The sequence below is a fragment of the Triticum aestivum genome, chromosome 7B, assembly GCF_018294505.1.
Source record: "Triticum aestivum cultivar Chinese Spring chromosome 7B, IWGSC CS RefSeq v2.1, whole genome shotgun sequence".
Lineage (NCBI taxonomy): Eukaryota > Viridiplantae > Streptophyta > Magnoliopsida > Poales > Poaceae > Triticum > Triticum aestivum.
In genome coordinates, this window is record NC_057813.1 from 386,346,403 (window position 1) to 386,360,120 (window position 13,718).

Genomic DNA, 13,718 nt, shown 5'->3' on the forward strand with positions numbered 1-13,718 from the left:
AATGTTAATATACTTGGTGTTCAAGATATGTGAAACTTTCTTTTGAGTGAATTGAATACAAAGATAAGTTTGATGCTTGATAATTGTTTTGAGATATGGAGGTGATAATATCAAAGTCGTGCTAGTTGGGTGATTATGAATTTGAGAAATGCTTGTGTTGAAGTTTGCAAGTCCCGTAGCATGCACGTATGGTTAAAGTTGTGTAACAAATTTGAAACATGAAGTGTACCTGGCTTGTGCATCCTTATGAGTGGCGGTCGGGGACAAGCGATGGTCTTTTCCTACCAATCTATCCCCCTAGGAGCATGAGCGTAGTACTTGATTTTTGATGACTTCTAAATTTTTGCAATAAGTATATGAGTTCTTTTGACTAATGTTGAGTCCATGGATTATACGCACTCTCACCTTTCCGCCTTTGCTAGCCTCTTCGGTACCGTGCATTGCCCTTTCTCACCTTGAGAGTTGGCGCAACCGGTGCATCCAAACCCCGTGATACGATACGCTCTATCACACATAAACCTCCTTATATCTTCCTCAAAACAGCCACCATACCTACCTATTATGGCATTTCCATAGCCATTCCGAGATATATTGCCATGCAACTTCCATCATCATCATCATGACATACATTACTTTTGTCATATTGCCATTACATGATCATGTAGTTGACATCGTATTTGTGGCAAAGCCACCATGCATTATTTTTCATACATGTCACTCTTGATTCATTGCACCATCCAGGTACACCGCCGGAGGCATTCATATAGAGTCATATCTTGTTCTAAGTTTCGAGTTGTAATCCTTATGTTGTAATCAATAGAAGTGTGATGATCATCATTATTAGAGCATTGCCCAAATTAAAAAAAAAAAGAGAAAGGCCAAAATATATTAAAAAAAAGAAAGGCCCAAAAAAAGGGGAATGCTACTATCTCTTTTTCCACACTTGTGCTTCAAAGTAGCACCTTGTTCTTCATGTAGTGAGTCTCATATATTGTGCTTCAAACTAGCACCTTGTTCTTCATGTAGTGAGTCTCATAAGTTGTCTTTTTTATACTAGTGGGCATTTTTCATTATAGAACTTGGCTTGTATATTCCTACAATGGGCTTCCTCAAATGCCCTAGGTCTTCATGAGCAAGCAAGTTGGATGCACACCCACTAGTTTTCTTTTGTTGAGCATTCATAGCTCTAGTGCATCCGTTGCATGGCAATCCCTACTCCTCATGTTGACATCAATTGATGGGCATTTCCATAGCCTGTTGATTAGCCTCGTCAACGTGAGACTTTTTCATTTTTGTCTTCTCCACACAATCCCCTTCATCATATTCTATTCCACCCATAGTGCTATATCCATGGCTCACGCTCATGTATTGTGTGAAGGTTGAAAAGTTTGAGATTATTTAAGTATGAAACAATTGCTTGGCTTGTCATCGGGGGTATAGAAGTTGGGAACATCTTTGTGTAACGAAAATGAAGCATAGCCTAACTATATGATTTTCTTTTGCCATGTTATTTTGAGAAGACATGATTGCTTTGACTAGTATGCTTGAAGTATTATTATTTTTATGTCAATATGAACTTTTGTCTTGAATCTTTCGGATCTGAATATTCATATCACAATTAAGAAGATTTATATTAAAATTATGCCAAAGTATCACTCTGCATCAAAAATTCTTTTTTATCATTTACCTACTCGAGGACGAGCATGAATTAAGCTTGGGGATGCTTGATACGTCTCCAACGTATCTATAATTTTTGATTGCTCCATGCTACTTTATCTACTGTTTTAGGCAATACTGGGCTTTATTATCCACTTTTATATTATTTTTGGGACTAACCTATTAACCGGAGGCCCAGCCCAGATTTGTTGTTTTATGCCTATTTCAGTGTTTCGAGGAAAAGGAATATCACACGGAGTCAAAACGGAACGAAATCAACTGGAGAAGTTAATTTTGGAAGGAAACCAACCTGATGGGCTTGGAGTGCACGTCATGGGAGTCTCGGGCTGCCCACGAGGGTGGGGGGCGCGCCCCCCTACCTCGTGAGCATCCCGGAGGTTCACCGACGTACCCCCGGCACCCATATATACCTACGTACCCTAAAACTTCCTGAACAGAAGATAGATCGGGAGTTCCGCCGCCGCAAGCCTCTGTAGCCACCAAAAACCAATCGGGACCCTGTTCCGGCACCCTGTCGGAGGGGGGTCCCATCATCGGAGGCCATCTTCATCATCCCGGTGCTATCCATGATGAGGAGGGAGTAGTTCACCCTCGGGGCTGAGGGTATGTACTAGTAGCTATGTGTTTGATCTCTCTCTCTCGTGTTCTCTCTCGTGTTCCTCTATGGCACGATCTTGATGTATCCCGAGCTTTGCTATTGTAGTTGGATCTTATGATGTTTCTCCCCCTCTACTCTCTTGTGATGAATTGAGTTTCCCCTTTGAAGTTATCTTATCGGATTGAGTCTTTTATGAGAACACTTGATGTATGTCTTGGTGATCAACTTGCGGGTTTCGTGACATTGGGAACCTATGCATAGGGGTTGGCACACGCTCTTGACTCTCCGGTAGTAGCTTTGGGGCACTCTTTGAAGTACTTTTATGTTGGTTGGATGAATCTGAGATTGTGTGATGCATATCGTATAATCATGCCCACGGATACTTGAGGTGACAATGGAGTATCTAGGTGACATTAGGGTTTTGGTTGATTTGTGTCTTAAGGTGTTATTCTAGTACGAACTCTTTTATAGATCGATCCGAAAGAATAACTTTGAGGTGGTTTCATACCCTACCATAATCTCTATGTTTGTTCTCCGCTATTAGTGGCTTTGGAGTGACTCTTTGTTGCATATTGAGGGCTTGTCATATGTTCTACCTATGTTATTATTGTTGAGAGAACTTGCACTAGTGAAAGTATGAACCCTAGGCCTTGTTTCCTATCATTGCAATACCGTTTACGCTCACTTTTACCATTTGTTACCTTGCTGTTTTTATAATTTCAGATTACAATTACCTTTATCTACTATCTATTTTGCACTTGTATCACCATCTCTTTGCCGAACTAGTGCACCTATACAATTTACCATTGTATTCGGTGTGTTGGGGACACAAGAGACTCTTTGTTATTTGGTTGCAGAGTTGTTTGAGAGAAACCATCTTCATCCTACGCCTCCTACAGATTGATAAACCTTAGGTCATCAACTTGAGGGAAATTTGCTACTGTCCTACAAACATGTGCACTTGCAGGCCCAACAACGTCTACAACAAGAAGGTTGTGTAGTAGACATCAGTCTCCTACTGGATTGATACCTTGGTTCTCAAAAACTGAGGGAAATACTTACGCTACTATGTTGCATCATCCTCTCCTCTTCGGGGAAATCCAACGCAAGCTCGAGATGTAGCAAGAAGGATTTCTGGCGCCGTTGCTGGGGAGGCTTACGCAAAAGTCAACATACCAAGTACCCATCGCAATCCCTATCTCTCGCATTACATTATTTGCCATTTGCCTCTCGTTTTCCTCTCCCCCACTTCACCTTTGCCATTTTATTCGTCCTCTCTTTCTCAATCTCCTCCTCTTTTTCCCTTTGCCTTTTGTTTGCTCGTGTGTTAGTTTGCTTGCTTGTCGCTATGTCGAATTCCTTATCCGCTCCTATGTCTCCCGAGTTTGAAGTTCTTCACTTCAAGCAACGGCAAGGAGAAAATTTAAAAGATGCTTGGTATAGGATGATGGAATCTTATCATAAGTGCACCCTAGAGGTGAACTTTAGAATCCTTCTTTGCAATTTTTATGTTGGGTTAAATATGACGCATAGACAACTCTTGGATTGCATTGCCAAGGGAAATTTTATTGAAATTGATCCCAGTATTGCGCATGAAATTATAGAGGGAATAGTGGGAACACTACCCCAAAAGGGAGGATCTCATCCTACCCAGGAAGAAACCCAAGTGTTTGAGAAGATTTGCGAAGTAACAATTTTTTTACAAAAGTCTCTTGAGCCTCTTAAAAGTGTTAGCGGAAATCTTCACCGCATGAATATGTTGATTACTCTTTGTAATAAGCAGTTGGATTCTTTAGATCTAAAAATTTCCGAGTATGAAGGGAAGCGGAAAGAAACACCCGGATTCGATCATGACTCCGCTAAAAAATTGAAAATTAAAGATAGTAATACCTACATCTATCCTTGCTTTTATGCCTAGCTAGGGGCGTTAAACGATAGCGCTTGTTGGGAGGCAACCCAATTTTATTTTGTGTTCTTTGTTTTTGTTCCTGTTTAGTGTTAAATTTTGTTTCTAATTTCTGTTTAGATGTGGTTTTATGTTTTAATTAGTGTTTGTGCCAAGTAGAACCTATAGGATAAGCTATGATGATAGTTGATTTGATTCTGCTGAAAAACAGAAACTTTGCTCTCACGAGAAAAAATTCAATAAATCACAGGAACGTCCTTTTGCATTCATTCTTTTTGCTGCTGTCCAATAAACAAATTTTTCAGTATGTCCTATTTTGATAGAAATTTTTGGGTTTCAAAAGTTTGCGTTAGTTACAGATTACTACAGACTGTTCTGTTTTTGACAGATTCTGTTTTTCGTGTGTTGTTTGCTTATTTCAATGCATCTATGGTTAATAAATTAGTTTATAAGCCATAAGGAAGTTGGAATACAGTAGGTTTAACATCAATATAATTAAAAAATGAGTTCATTACAGTACCTTAAATTAGTCTTTTGTTTTATTTCTCTAACGGAGCTCACGAGATTTCTATTGAGTTTTGTGTTGTGAAGTTTTCAAGTTTTGGGTGAATTCTTTTGATGGATTATGGAACAAGGAGTGGCAAGAGCCTAAGCTTGGGGATTCCCATGGCACCCCCAAGATAATCCAAGGACACCAAAAAGTCAAAGCTTGGGGATGCCCCGGAAGGCATCCCCTCTTTCGTCCACTTCCATCGGTAATTTACTTGGAGCTATATTTTTATTCACCAACATGATATGTGTTTTGCTTGGAGCATCTTGTATTATTTGAGTCTTTGCTTGTTAGTTTACCACAATCATCCTTGCTATACACACCTTTTGAGAGAGCCATACATGATTTGAAATTTGATAGAATACTCTATGTGCTTCACTTATATCTTTTGAGCTTGATAATTTGCTCATAGTGCTTCACTTATATCTTTTTGAGCGTGATAATTTTTGCTCTAGTGCTTCATTAGATATTTTAGAGCACGGTGGTGGATTTTTTTAAAGAAACTTGATCTCTCATGCTTCACTTATATTATTTTAAGAGTCGTTAATAGCATGGTAATTTGCTTAATGTTAATATACTTGGTGTTCAAGATATGTGAAACTTTCTTTTGAGTGCGTTGAATACTAAGATAAGTTTGATGCTTGATAGTTGTTTTGAGATATGGAGGTAATAATATCAAAGTCATGCTAGTTGAGTAGTTGTGAATTTGAGAAATACTTGTGTTGAAGTTTGTAAGTCCCGTAGCATGCACGTATGGTTAAAGTTGTGTAACAAATTTGAAACATGAAGTGTACCTGGCTTGTGCATCCTTATGAGTGGCGGTCGGGGACGAGCGATGGTATTTTCCTACCAATCTATCCCCCTAGGAGCATGCACGTAGTACTTGATTTTTGATGACTTCTGAACTTTTGCAATAAGTATATGAGTTCTTTTGACTAATGTTGAGTCCATGGATTATACGCACTTTTACCTTTCCGCCATTGCTAGCCTCTTCGGTACCGTGCATTGCCCTTTCTCACATTGAGAGTTGGCCCAAACTTCGCCGGTGCATCCAAACTCCGTGATACGATACGCTCTATCACACATAAACCTCCCTATATCTTCCTCAAAACAGCCACCATACCTACCTATTATGGCATTTCCATAGCCATTCCGAGATATATTGCCATGCAACTTTCCACCGTTCCGTTCATCATTATTATGACATACATTACTTTTGTCATATTGCCATTGCATGATCATGTAGTTGACATCGTATTTGTGGCAAAGCTACCATGCATTATTTTTCATACATGTCACTCTTGATTCATTGCACCATCTCGGTACACCGCCGGAGGCATTCATATAGAGTCATACCTTGTTCTAGTTTTGAGTTGTAATCCTCATGTTGTAATCAATAGAAGTGTGATGATCATCATTATTAGGGCATTGCCCAAATAAAAAAAAAGGCAAAAAAAGGCCAAAAAAAGAAAAAAAAGAAAAGGGCAATGCTACTATCTCTTTTTCCACACTTGTGCTTCAAAGTAGCACCATGTTTTTCATATAGTGAGTCTCATAAGTTGTCTTTTTCATACTAGTGGGAATTTTTCATTATAGAACTTGGCTTGTATATTCCTACGATGGGCTTCCTCAAATGCCCTAGGTCTTCATGAGCAAGCAAGTTGGATGCACACCCACTAGTTTTCTTTTGTTGAGCATTCATAGCTCTAGTGCATTCGTTGCATGGCAATCCCTACTACTCATGTTGACATCAATTGATGGGCATCTCCATAGCCCGTTGATTATCCTCGTCAATGTGAGACTTTCTCCTTTTTTGTCTTCTCCACACAATCCACATCATCATATTCTATTCCACCGATAGTGCTATATCCATGGCTCACGCTCATGTATTGTGTGAAGGTTGAAAAAGTTTGAGATTATTTAAGTATGAAACAATTGCTTGTCTTGTCATCGGGGGTATAGAAGTTGGGAACATCTTTGTGTGACGAAAATGAAGCATAGCCTAACTATATGATTTTGTAGGATGAACTTTCTTTGGCCATGTTATTTTGAGATGACATAATTATTTTGATTAGTGTGCTTGAAGTATTATTATTTTTATGTCAATATGAATTTTTGTCTTGAATCTTTCGGATCTGAATATTCATATCACAATTAAGAAGATTTACATTGAAATTATGCCAAAGTATCACTCCGCATCAAAAATTCTCCTTTTATCATTTACCTACTCGGGGACGAGCAGGAATTAAGCTTGGGGATGCCTGATACGTCTCCAACGTATCTATAATTTTTGATTGCTCCATGCTACTTTATCTATTGTTTTGGACTATAATGGGCTTTATTTTCCACTTTTATATTATTTTTGGGACTAACCTATTAACCGGAAGCCCAACCCAGAATTGCCGTTTTTTGCCTATTTCAGTGTTTCGAAGAAACGGAATATCAAACGGAGTCCAAACGGAATGAAACCTTCGGAAACGTGATCTTCTCACCGAACGTGATCCAGGAGACTTGGACCCTACTCCAAGAAGTGCCAGAGGTGGTCACGAGGGTGGGGGGCACGCCCTTCCCCCCTGGGCGCGCCCCCCTACCTCGTGGGCCCCCTGACGCTCCACCGACGTACTCCTTCCTCCTATATATACCTACGTACCCCCGACAGATCGGGGACGGAGCCAAAAACCTAATTCCATCGCCTTAACTTCCTGTATCCACGAGATCCCATCTTGGGGCCTGTTCAGGAGCTCCGCCGGAGGGGCATCCACCACGGAGGGCTTCTACATCATCACCATAGCCCCTTCGATGAAGTGTGAGTAGTTAATTCAGACCTTCGGGTCCATAGTTAGTAGCTAGATGGCTTCTTCTCTCTTTTTGGATCTCAATATAATGTTCTCCCCCTCTCTCGTGGAGATCTATTCGATGTAATCTTCTTTTTGCGATGTGTTTGTTGAGACCGATGAATTGTGGGTTTATGATCCAGCTTATCTATGGAAAATATTTGATTCTTCTCTGAATTCTTTTATGTATGATTGAGTTATCTTTGCAAGTCTCTTCGAATTATCCGTTTGGTTTGGCCAACTACATTGGTAGTTCTTGCAATGGGAGAAGTGCTTAGCTTTGGGTTCAATCTTGCGGTGACCTTACCTAGTGACAGAAAGGGTTGCAAGGCACGTATTGTATTGTTGTCATCGAGGATAACAAGATGGGGTATTTATCATATTGCATGAATTTATTCCTCTACATCATGTCATCTTACTTAAGGCGTTACTCTGTTTTTAACTTAATACTCTAGATGCATGCTGGATAGCGGTCGATGAGTGGAGTAATAGTAGTAGATGCAAAATCGTTTCGGTCTACTTGTCACGGACGTGATGCCTATATACATGATCATTGCCTGGATAACCTCATAACTATGCTCAATTCAGTCACTTGCTCAACAGTAATTTGTTCACCCACCATAGAATACTTATGTTCTTGAGAGGAGCCACTAGTGAAACCTATGGCCCCCGGGTCTATTCTCATCATATCAATCTCCATCACTTTATTTACTTGCTTTTGCTTTTACTTTTTACTTTGCATCTTTATACCAAAAATATCAAAAATATTATCTCTATCAGATCTCACCTTCGTAAGTGACCGTGAAGGGATTGACAACCCCTAAGCGTTGGTTGCGAGTAGCTATCGCTTTGTGCAGGTACGAGGGACTTGCGCGTCTCCTACTGGATTGATACCTTGGTTTTAAAAAACTGAGGAAAATACTTACGCTACTGTGCTGCATCATCCTCTCCTTTTCGGAGAAATCCAACGCAAGCTCGAGACGTAGCAGTGAGTCATAATGGGTGCCGCCAAGGCCACTCTGATACCCCTAAGTCACTTCATGGCTAACTTTGGTAGGTTGAATAACCGAACAACGGTTTGGTTAGGCTCTGGTCGGAAGTCATGAAGATTGTTGGACGAGATTGTGAGCCTTAATCTTTGAGTGTTTTTTTTTTAGAATCATTAATCTTGGAGTAATACACAAGAACTTTTCGAGGAGAAAAAATGGACTTTCGAAAGAAAAAAAAGTTACCGGGCAGATGGGGCACGAGGCATCGTCCGTGCCAGGCTGGAATGTGATTACATAGAAGAAACCCACCCAGCCCACATAGACGGTCTCGAGTTTGTTGTTACTCAAAAAAAAAAAAAAAAAAAAAAAAAAAAAAGAACCCTGAGTTTGTTCGACCTCCAGCCAGTCCCGGAAGAAACAAACAGGGGAGGGGAGGCAGAAGATCGGAGGAAGAAGAGGGATCAGCCATGGACATCATCACGCAGCTGCAGGAGCAGCTCAACGAGATGGCCATGGTGGCCGTCAACACCTTCGGCACGCTGCAGCGAGACGCGCCGCCCGTCCGCCTCTCCAACAGCTACCCCGACCCGCTCAACCCGAACCCTAACCCCGACGGCCCCGCCTCCCAGCCCCAGACCCCGCCCGCGCCCGGCGCGCCGCCGCCGGCACCTCTACCGCCGCAGCCACCGCAAGCGCCGCCCCAGCCGGCTCTCGACCTCGCCGAGCAACCCAAGGCCATGAGCCACGCGCTCGTCCTCGCCGCAAAGAAGGTGCGCATCCCGTGCCCTCTCGCATCTCCCCCCTTTTATTCTCTCTTCGACACCTGCTCGAGGAATTCTCAATTCCTACAACTTATTTAGATAAAATGAGCACTTATATATGATCCTGATTCAAAACCTGCAAAGCATTAGCAACTGTTTCATCACCCTGATTCCAAACACAGATATTGCCTCTTCTCTCAATGAATTTAGAACAATTTCCCTCCTAAACTTCACTCTCAAAATTTTGACAAAGCTACTAGCTGACAGGTTACAATCCATAATCCCAAATTTGGTCAATATAAGACAATACGGCGTTATTAAAGCCAGGATATGGTGTGATTAATAGAAGGATGAAGGTGATAGTTACTGATCACTAGCAGGGCATGTTGTGTTAGGTCCGTGATATCGATATACTGGGTTAGCTGACCTAGCTGTTAGATGATCTGTGCTCCTGTTTCTTTTACCGTTCTTTTGTTTTAAGTGTAATGCTTACAAGACCATTGCTGGTAGAGTGAGATTTTGTCTGTTTTATCATTTCTGTCGTACAGCTAGAGCACCTACCATAGCGAAAGTGCCCATGTTTTGTCTTACATGGACATTATGATCAGCATACTTCTCCTTTCTCAGGTTGTATCGTGCTAATTATACTCTCGCTTCTGTGCCTTCTGTGATTGTGATTATATCATGTGATAGTGTCATGCCGTATTTCATCTGTACACAAACATGAAGCACAATTTTGCTAATCTCGAAAGAGACCGAACTTGTGCTGAAATGTGCCTCTAGTTACTACTTTCAACATTGTTCTGATAATAATAAAGAAACATTGTCCCTTCCATGCAGTTTGATGCTCTTGTTGCTGCATTACCACTGTCATCTGAAGAGGATCAGTTGAAAAGAATTCAAGAACTTCAGGTATGTTTCAGTTTCACGGTATTAGTATCAGATTAGTAGTATCAGTGAACATAGGTTAACCTACCAAAATAGTTACACAAGGAATTATGCAGCTGGCATTTCTGAACCAAAGGGCACTAACACTCGTTATTATGAAAAACTTGAAAACTAAACCATCTGTTACGCATAACATAATAAGAGAAAGCTAAAGAAGGATGATGCAGCACTTCATTTATAGGAAAAGTACTTACAAGACGGCACCATGTGATTTGCAACTATACATCTGCTATTTTCACTTGGATGTTGTCTCATTGTATCTGCTAATGGCAGTTTAACCTGTTTTTAGTATATTATACTATCGTTGCAAATGTTATGCTTTCTCCTGTTTGTTCTGCTTGTGCGTAACATTTCATGTTAGACCTGCCCTCCTGAAAGATTTTATCTCTGAAGACTAGTAATGAATGTTTGTGATTCTAAAAGTTCAACCGAAGAAAAGCAGGTGCTTGATGTTACATGTTTATAACGTCTCATGGTACTTAGTTTTAGGACAAAATTAGCTCTCCCTGATATGTTCCAGAAAATGGCCACCATTTTTCAGTACCCGATCGCCCATCTGCAAATTATTGATTTTATATGGCCTGTCTTGGCAAAGGCTAACCAGTGCGTCTAAGATCCACATTTACCTTGTTTTTATCCGGCAATCAAATCATGTAACATGAAATTTGCAGGCAGATAACGAAGTTGTGGGATTGGAGCTTCAGAAACAACTTGAAGCTGCTGGTAACAATTTTGAATTTTGCACTTCTTATCATGGTATAGCTAATGAACAGCTGATGTATTATATATCTTGTTCCTTTCACAGAACTGGAATTGCAACGGGTTGAAGTGTTGTTTAATGAAGCTACAGACAACTGTATAAATTTGAAGAAGCCAGATTAGCAATTATGCATGTAAGTTTGGATGGTATCCTCGGTCAGTATATTAATAGACTAGTTATAGCATGGGACTGTTTAGTGGGGACCAAATGAACGCTGAGCCCTTTGTAAAATTTACATTCAAGTTTTAGTTTTTGCAGTTTATCCTAAATATTGAAGGTATGGCTTTAGTTGACTCCCATTCAAATTTGTGCCATTTCAGGTAGCTGAACCCGTGTTGGTGGAGACATGAATTTCCAGCATTCTGGTGTTTTCTCTCTTGTACAAGTCTCTAAAGTGTCTTATATTTGTTTACAGAGGGAGTAGTTCCTAATGTCTTGACAGTTTCCAAGCTAGATTTGTAGACAGTAATGTTGTCTTGTTTTAACTTGCGTGCGTTGATATTCCATGAGCACTTGCTGGATGAGTTATTAAAGTTCAGTGTTGTAACACCTATACCCTGAATTCTGAAACGAAGAATCTGTCGCATCACCAGGGCAACTGAAATGATATTTCATTGGGAACGAAGAAAAAAGCATAGGATGGACATCTTATGATCACTCAAACACTGAAGCTATGCCTGATTCGAACAATGGCAGTTCTGATGGTGAAAACAAACACGCTAAACTTTCTAGGGGACAGACACATATATCCTAGAAACATCTTATTTTCTCGGCTTCAGCGATCCACCTGGACTGGGCTCATGCATACTTGCAAGTGCCTAGACCTGCAAGGAAGGAAGGAAATTATTAGGGAAGAAAGAAGCGGTCAGATGAGCACAAGAGAGAGATTTGAGAAATCGGCGGCATGAGATGAGATGAGATGAGATGCTTACTGGGGTCGGTGATGCTGATGATGCCGGTGGCGTTGAAGAAGCAGTTCCACGAGTTCCTCCCCCTGGCCTGGTAGTAGGCGTTCATGGCCACGGACGCCCGCGACAGCAGCACGCCGCCGTTCAGCGCGGAGCAGCCCCCCGTGCCCTGGATCGCGCTGCAGTCGCTCTGGGAGCAGGCGAACTCCAGGTTGGCCCTCAGCGCCGCCTCGCCCGTCGATGGCTTGGCCACGCACCACGTCTTCGCCACCGCCGCCTGCGGATCAGCCAACAAAGCAATTGAGTAACTCAAGAGCTGAAGAAGATAGATGCTGATAGGCGATCGGTCAGGAGAATGCCTCTCACCTGTTTCTGCTGAAAGCTTGGTGCCGCTGCCGCTGAAAGAATTTGCCACACAAGAATCGATCGATGTTAAGAACTATAAATAGATCAGAGACTAAGCAGTGAAGGAGCACCATCTGCAGTAAGATTTTGCCACGGAATTCGGAAAATCTTGAGGATGCAGATGAGATTGAGGAGTGATTGTACCGTGAGTGCAGTGCGTCAGTAGCACGAGAGCGGAGGCCAAGGCCATGAGTCCGACGGTGGTTGAACCTGAACCCATCTCTTTCTTGTGACGGTGAGAGAGGACGCAAGAAACTGTTTTCTCTATGCTATATGTGAGGAGGCAGAGGTCTGTGCTGCCGTCTTGTGAGCGACTGTTTCGTTCATGCTCGCGGCGTGGCGGTGTGCGTGTATATATGCAGACGAAGAAGATGGGGGAAGCCGAAGCAGAAAGGGTGTGCTGCACAAGCGGTTCACCGCAAAAAGAAGGAAATACCAAATCCAATTTATGCCCAGCATTGATTGCGGCTTTGCCGCATTTATATATCTCGCCAAAACGCCTCCGTTTCTTCTGTTACGACTACGCTTTGAGAAGGGACGCGAAAATAAAAAACGACACAAGCACGGTTAGAAAAAGCACTACCCGCCATGTACGCCCGGTATCTCCACGACACGCCTGACAAACTCAGTTCTGTCAGTATACTGCTAGCAATCTTGGTTCATACTACCTCCATTCCTAAATATAAGTCTTTTTACATATTTCACTATAAAAACTACATTCAAATGTATATAGACGCCTTTTAGAGTATAGGTTCACTTATATATTTAGGAATCAAGGGAGTACTTATCAGGTATGCTAAACTTCCAACAAGACTACCATAGTTAGGCCTTGTTTGAAACCGCTCCACTCCATCAAATCCAGTTTGAATCAGTTTCATTCAGAAGTTGCAGCTTCATCAAAAAGCAGTTTATTGTGTTTTGTTTTCAACTAACTCTACCTTCAAGAATCAGAAATTTTGGTGAAAAATGTCTATTTGGCTTGCTGACTGGGAAAATAAAACAAAGGAGTATGCACTTACCGGTGACATCACTGGGTAATTTCCACACAACTCCATGAGAGCATCTACAGCCGGACCCCCATACCCCTAAACGCACGGATAGGAAATCATTACCCAACTGGGCGCCACATATCCGCCCCAAATGCCCAGACTGACCGACACCTACCATTCCTAGGCCATATCTGGGGCGGATATGGGGATACCTGGACACGCCCGCCATGTCAAACTGACCGCTAGGGCCTACGCCAATTCACTCATGTCCATCCCTTGCCCGACCAGACCCCTTCTCTTCTCTGTTGGCCCTCCTCCACACAGTCGCCACTGGAGTTCCGGCGCTATCGGTGCTCTGCCGACATCCGTAACACCGGAAGCCCCAACCCACAC

At 41.9% G+C, this 13,718-nt stretch overlaps 2 protein-coding genes across 3 annotated transcripts; one reads left to right on the plus strand and one right to left on the minus strand.

The window, feature by feature from the left end:
- Positions 1-8,905: 8,905 nt before the first annotated feature.
- LOC123159810 (mediator of RNA polymerase II transcription subunit 21) lies at positions 8,906-11,667 on the plus strand. 2 transcript variants are annotated; one of them, XM_044577631.1, is made up of 5 exons: positions 8,906-9,324; positions 10,156-10,227; positions 10,939-10,986; positions 11,069-11,156; positions 11,344-11,667. In XM_044577631.1, exons 1-4 carry the CDS (start codon positions 9,022-9,024, stop codon positions 11,123-11,125), a joined length of 480 nt encoding a protein of 159 aa, XP_044433566.1. In that variant the 5' UTR covers positions 8,906-9,021; the 3' UTR covers positions 11,126-11,156; positions 11,344-11,667. The 2 variants fall into 2 exon arrangements, with proteins under 2 accessions (XP_044433566.1, XP_044433565.1); XM_044577630.1 differs by having other exon boundaries at positions 8,909-9,324; positions 10,935-10,986.
- Positions 11,603-12,703, minus strand: LOC123159811 (major pollen allergen Ole e 10). The gene is made up of 4 exons (XM_044577632.1): positions 12,481-12,703; positions 12,298-12,329; positions 11,956-12,208; positions 11,603-11,847 (listed from the first exon to the last, which is right to left on the minus strand). Exons 1-4 carry the CDS (start codon positions 12,554-12,556, stop codon positions 11,822-11,824), a joined length of 387 nt encoding a protein of 128 aa, XP_044433567.1. The 5' UTR covers positions 12,557-12,703; the 3' UTR covers positions 11,603-11,821.
- Between the last annotated feature and the right edge of the window lie 1,015 nt (positions 12,704-13,718).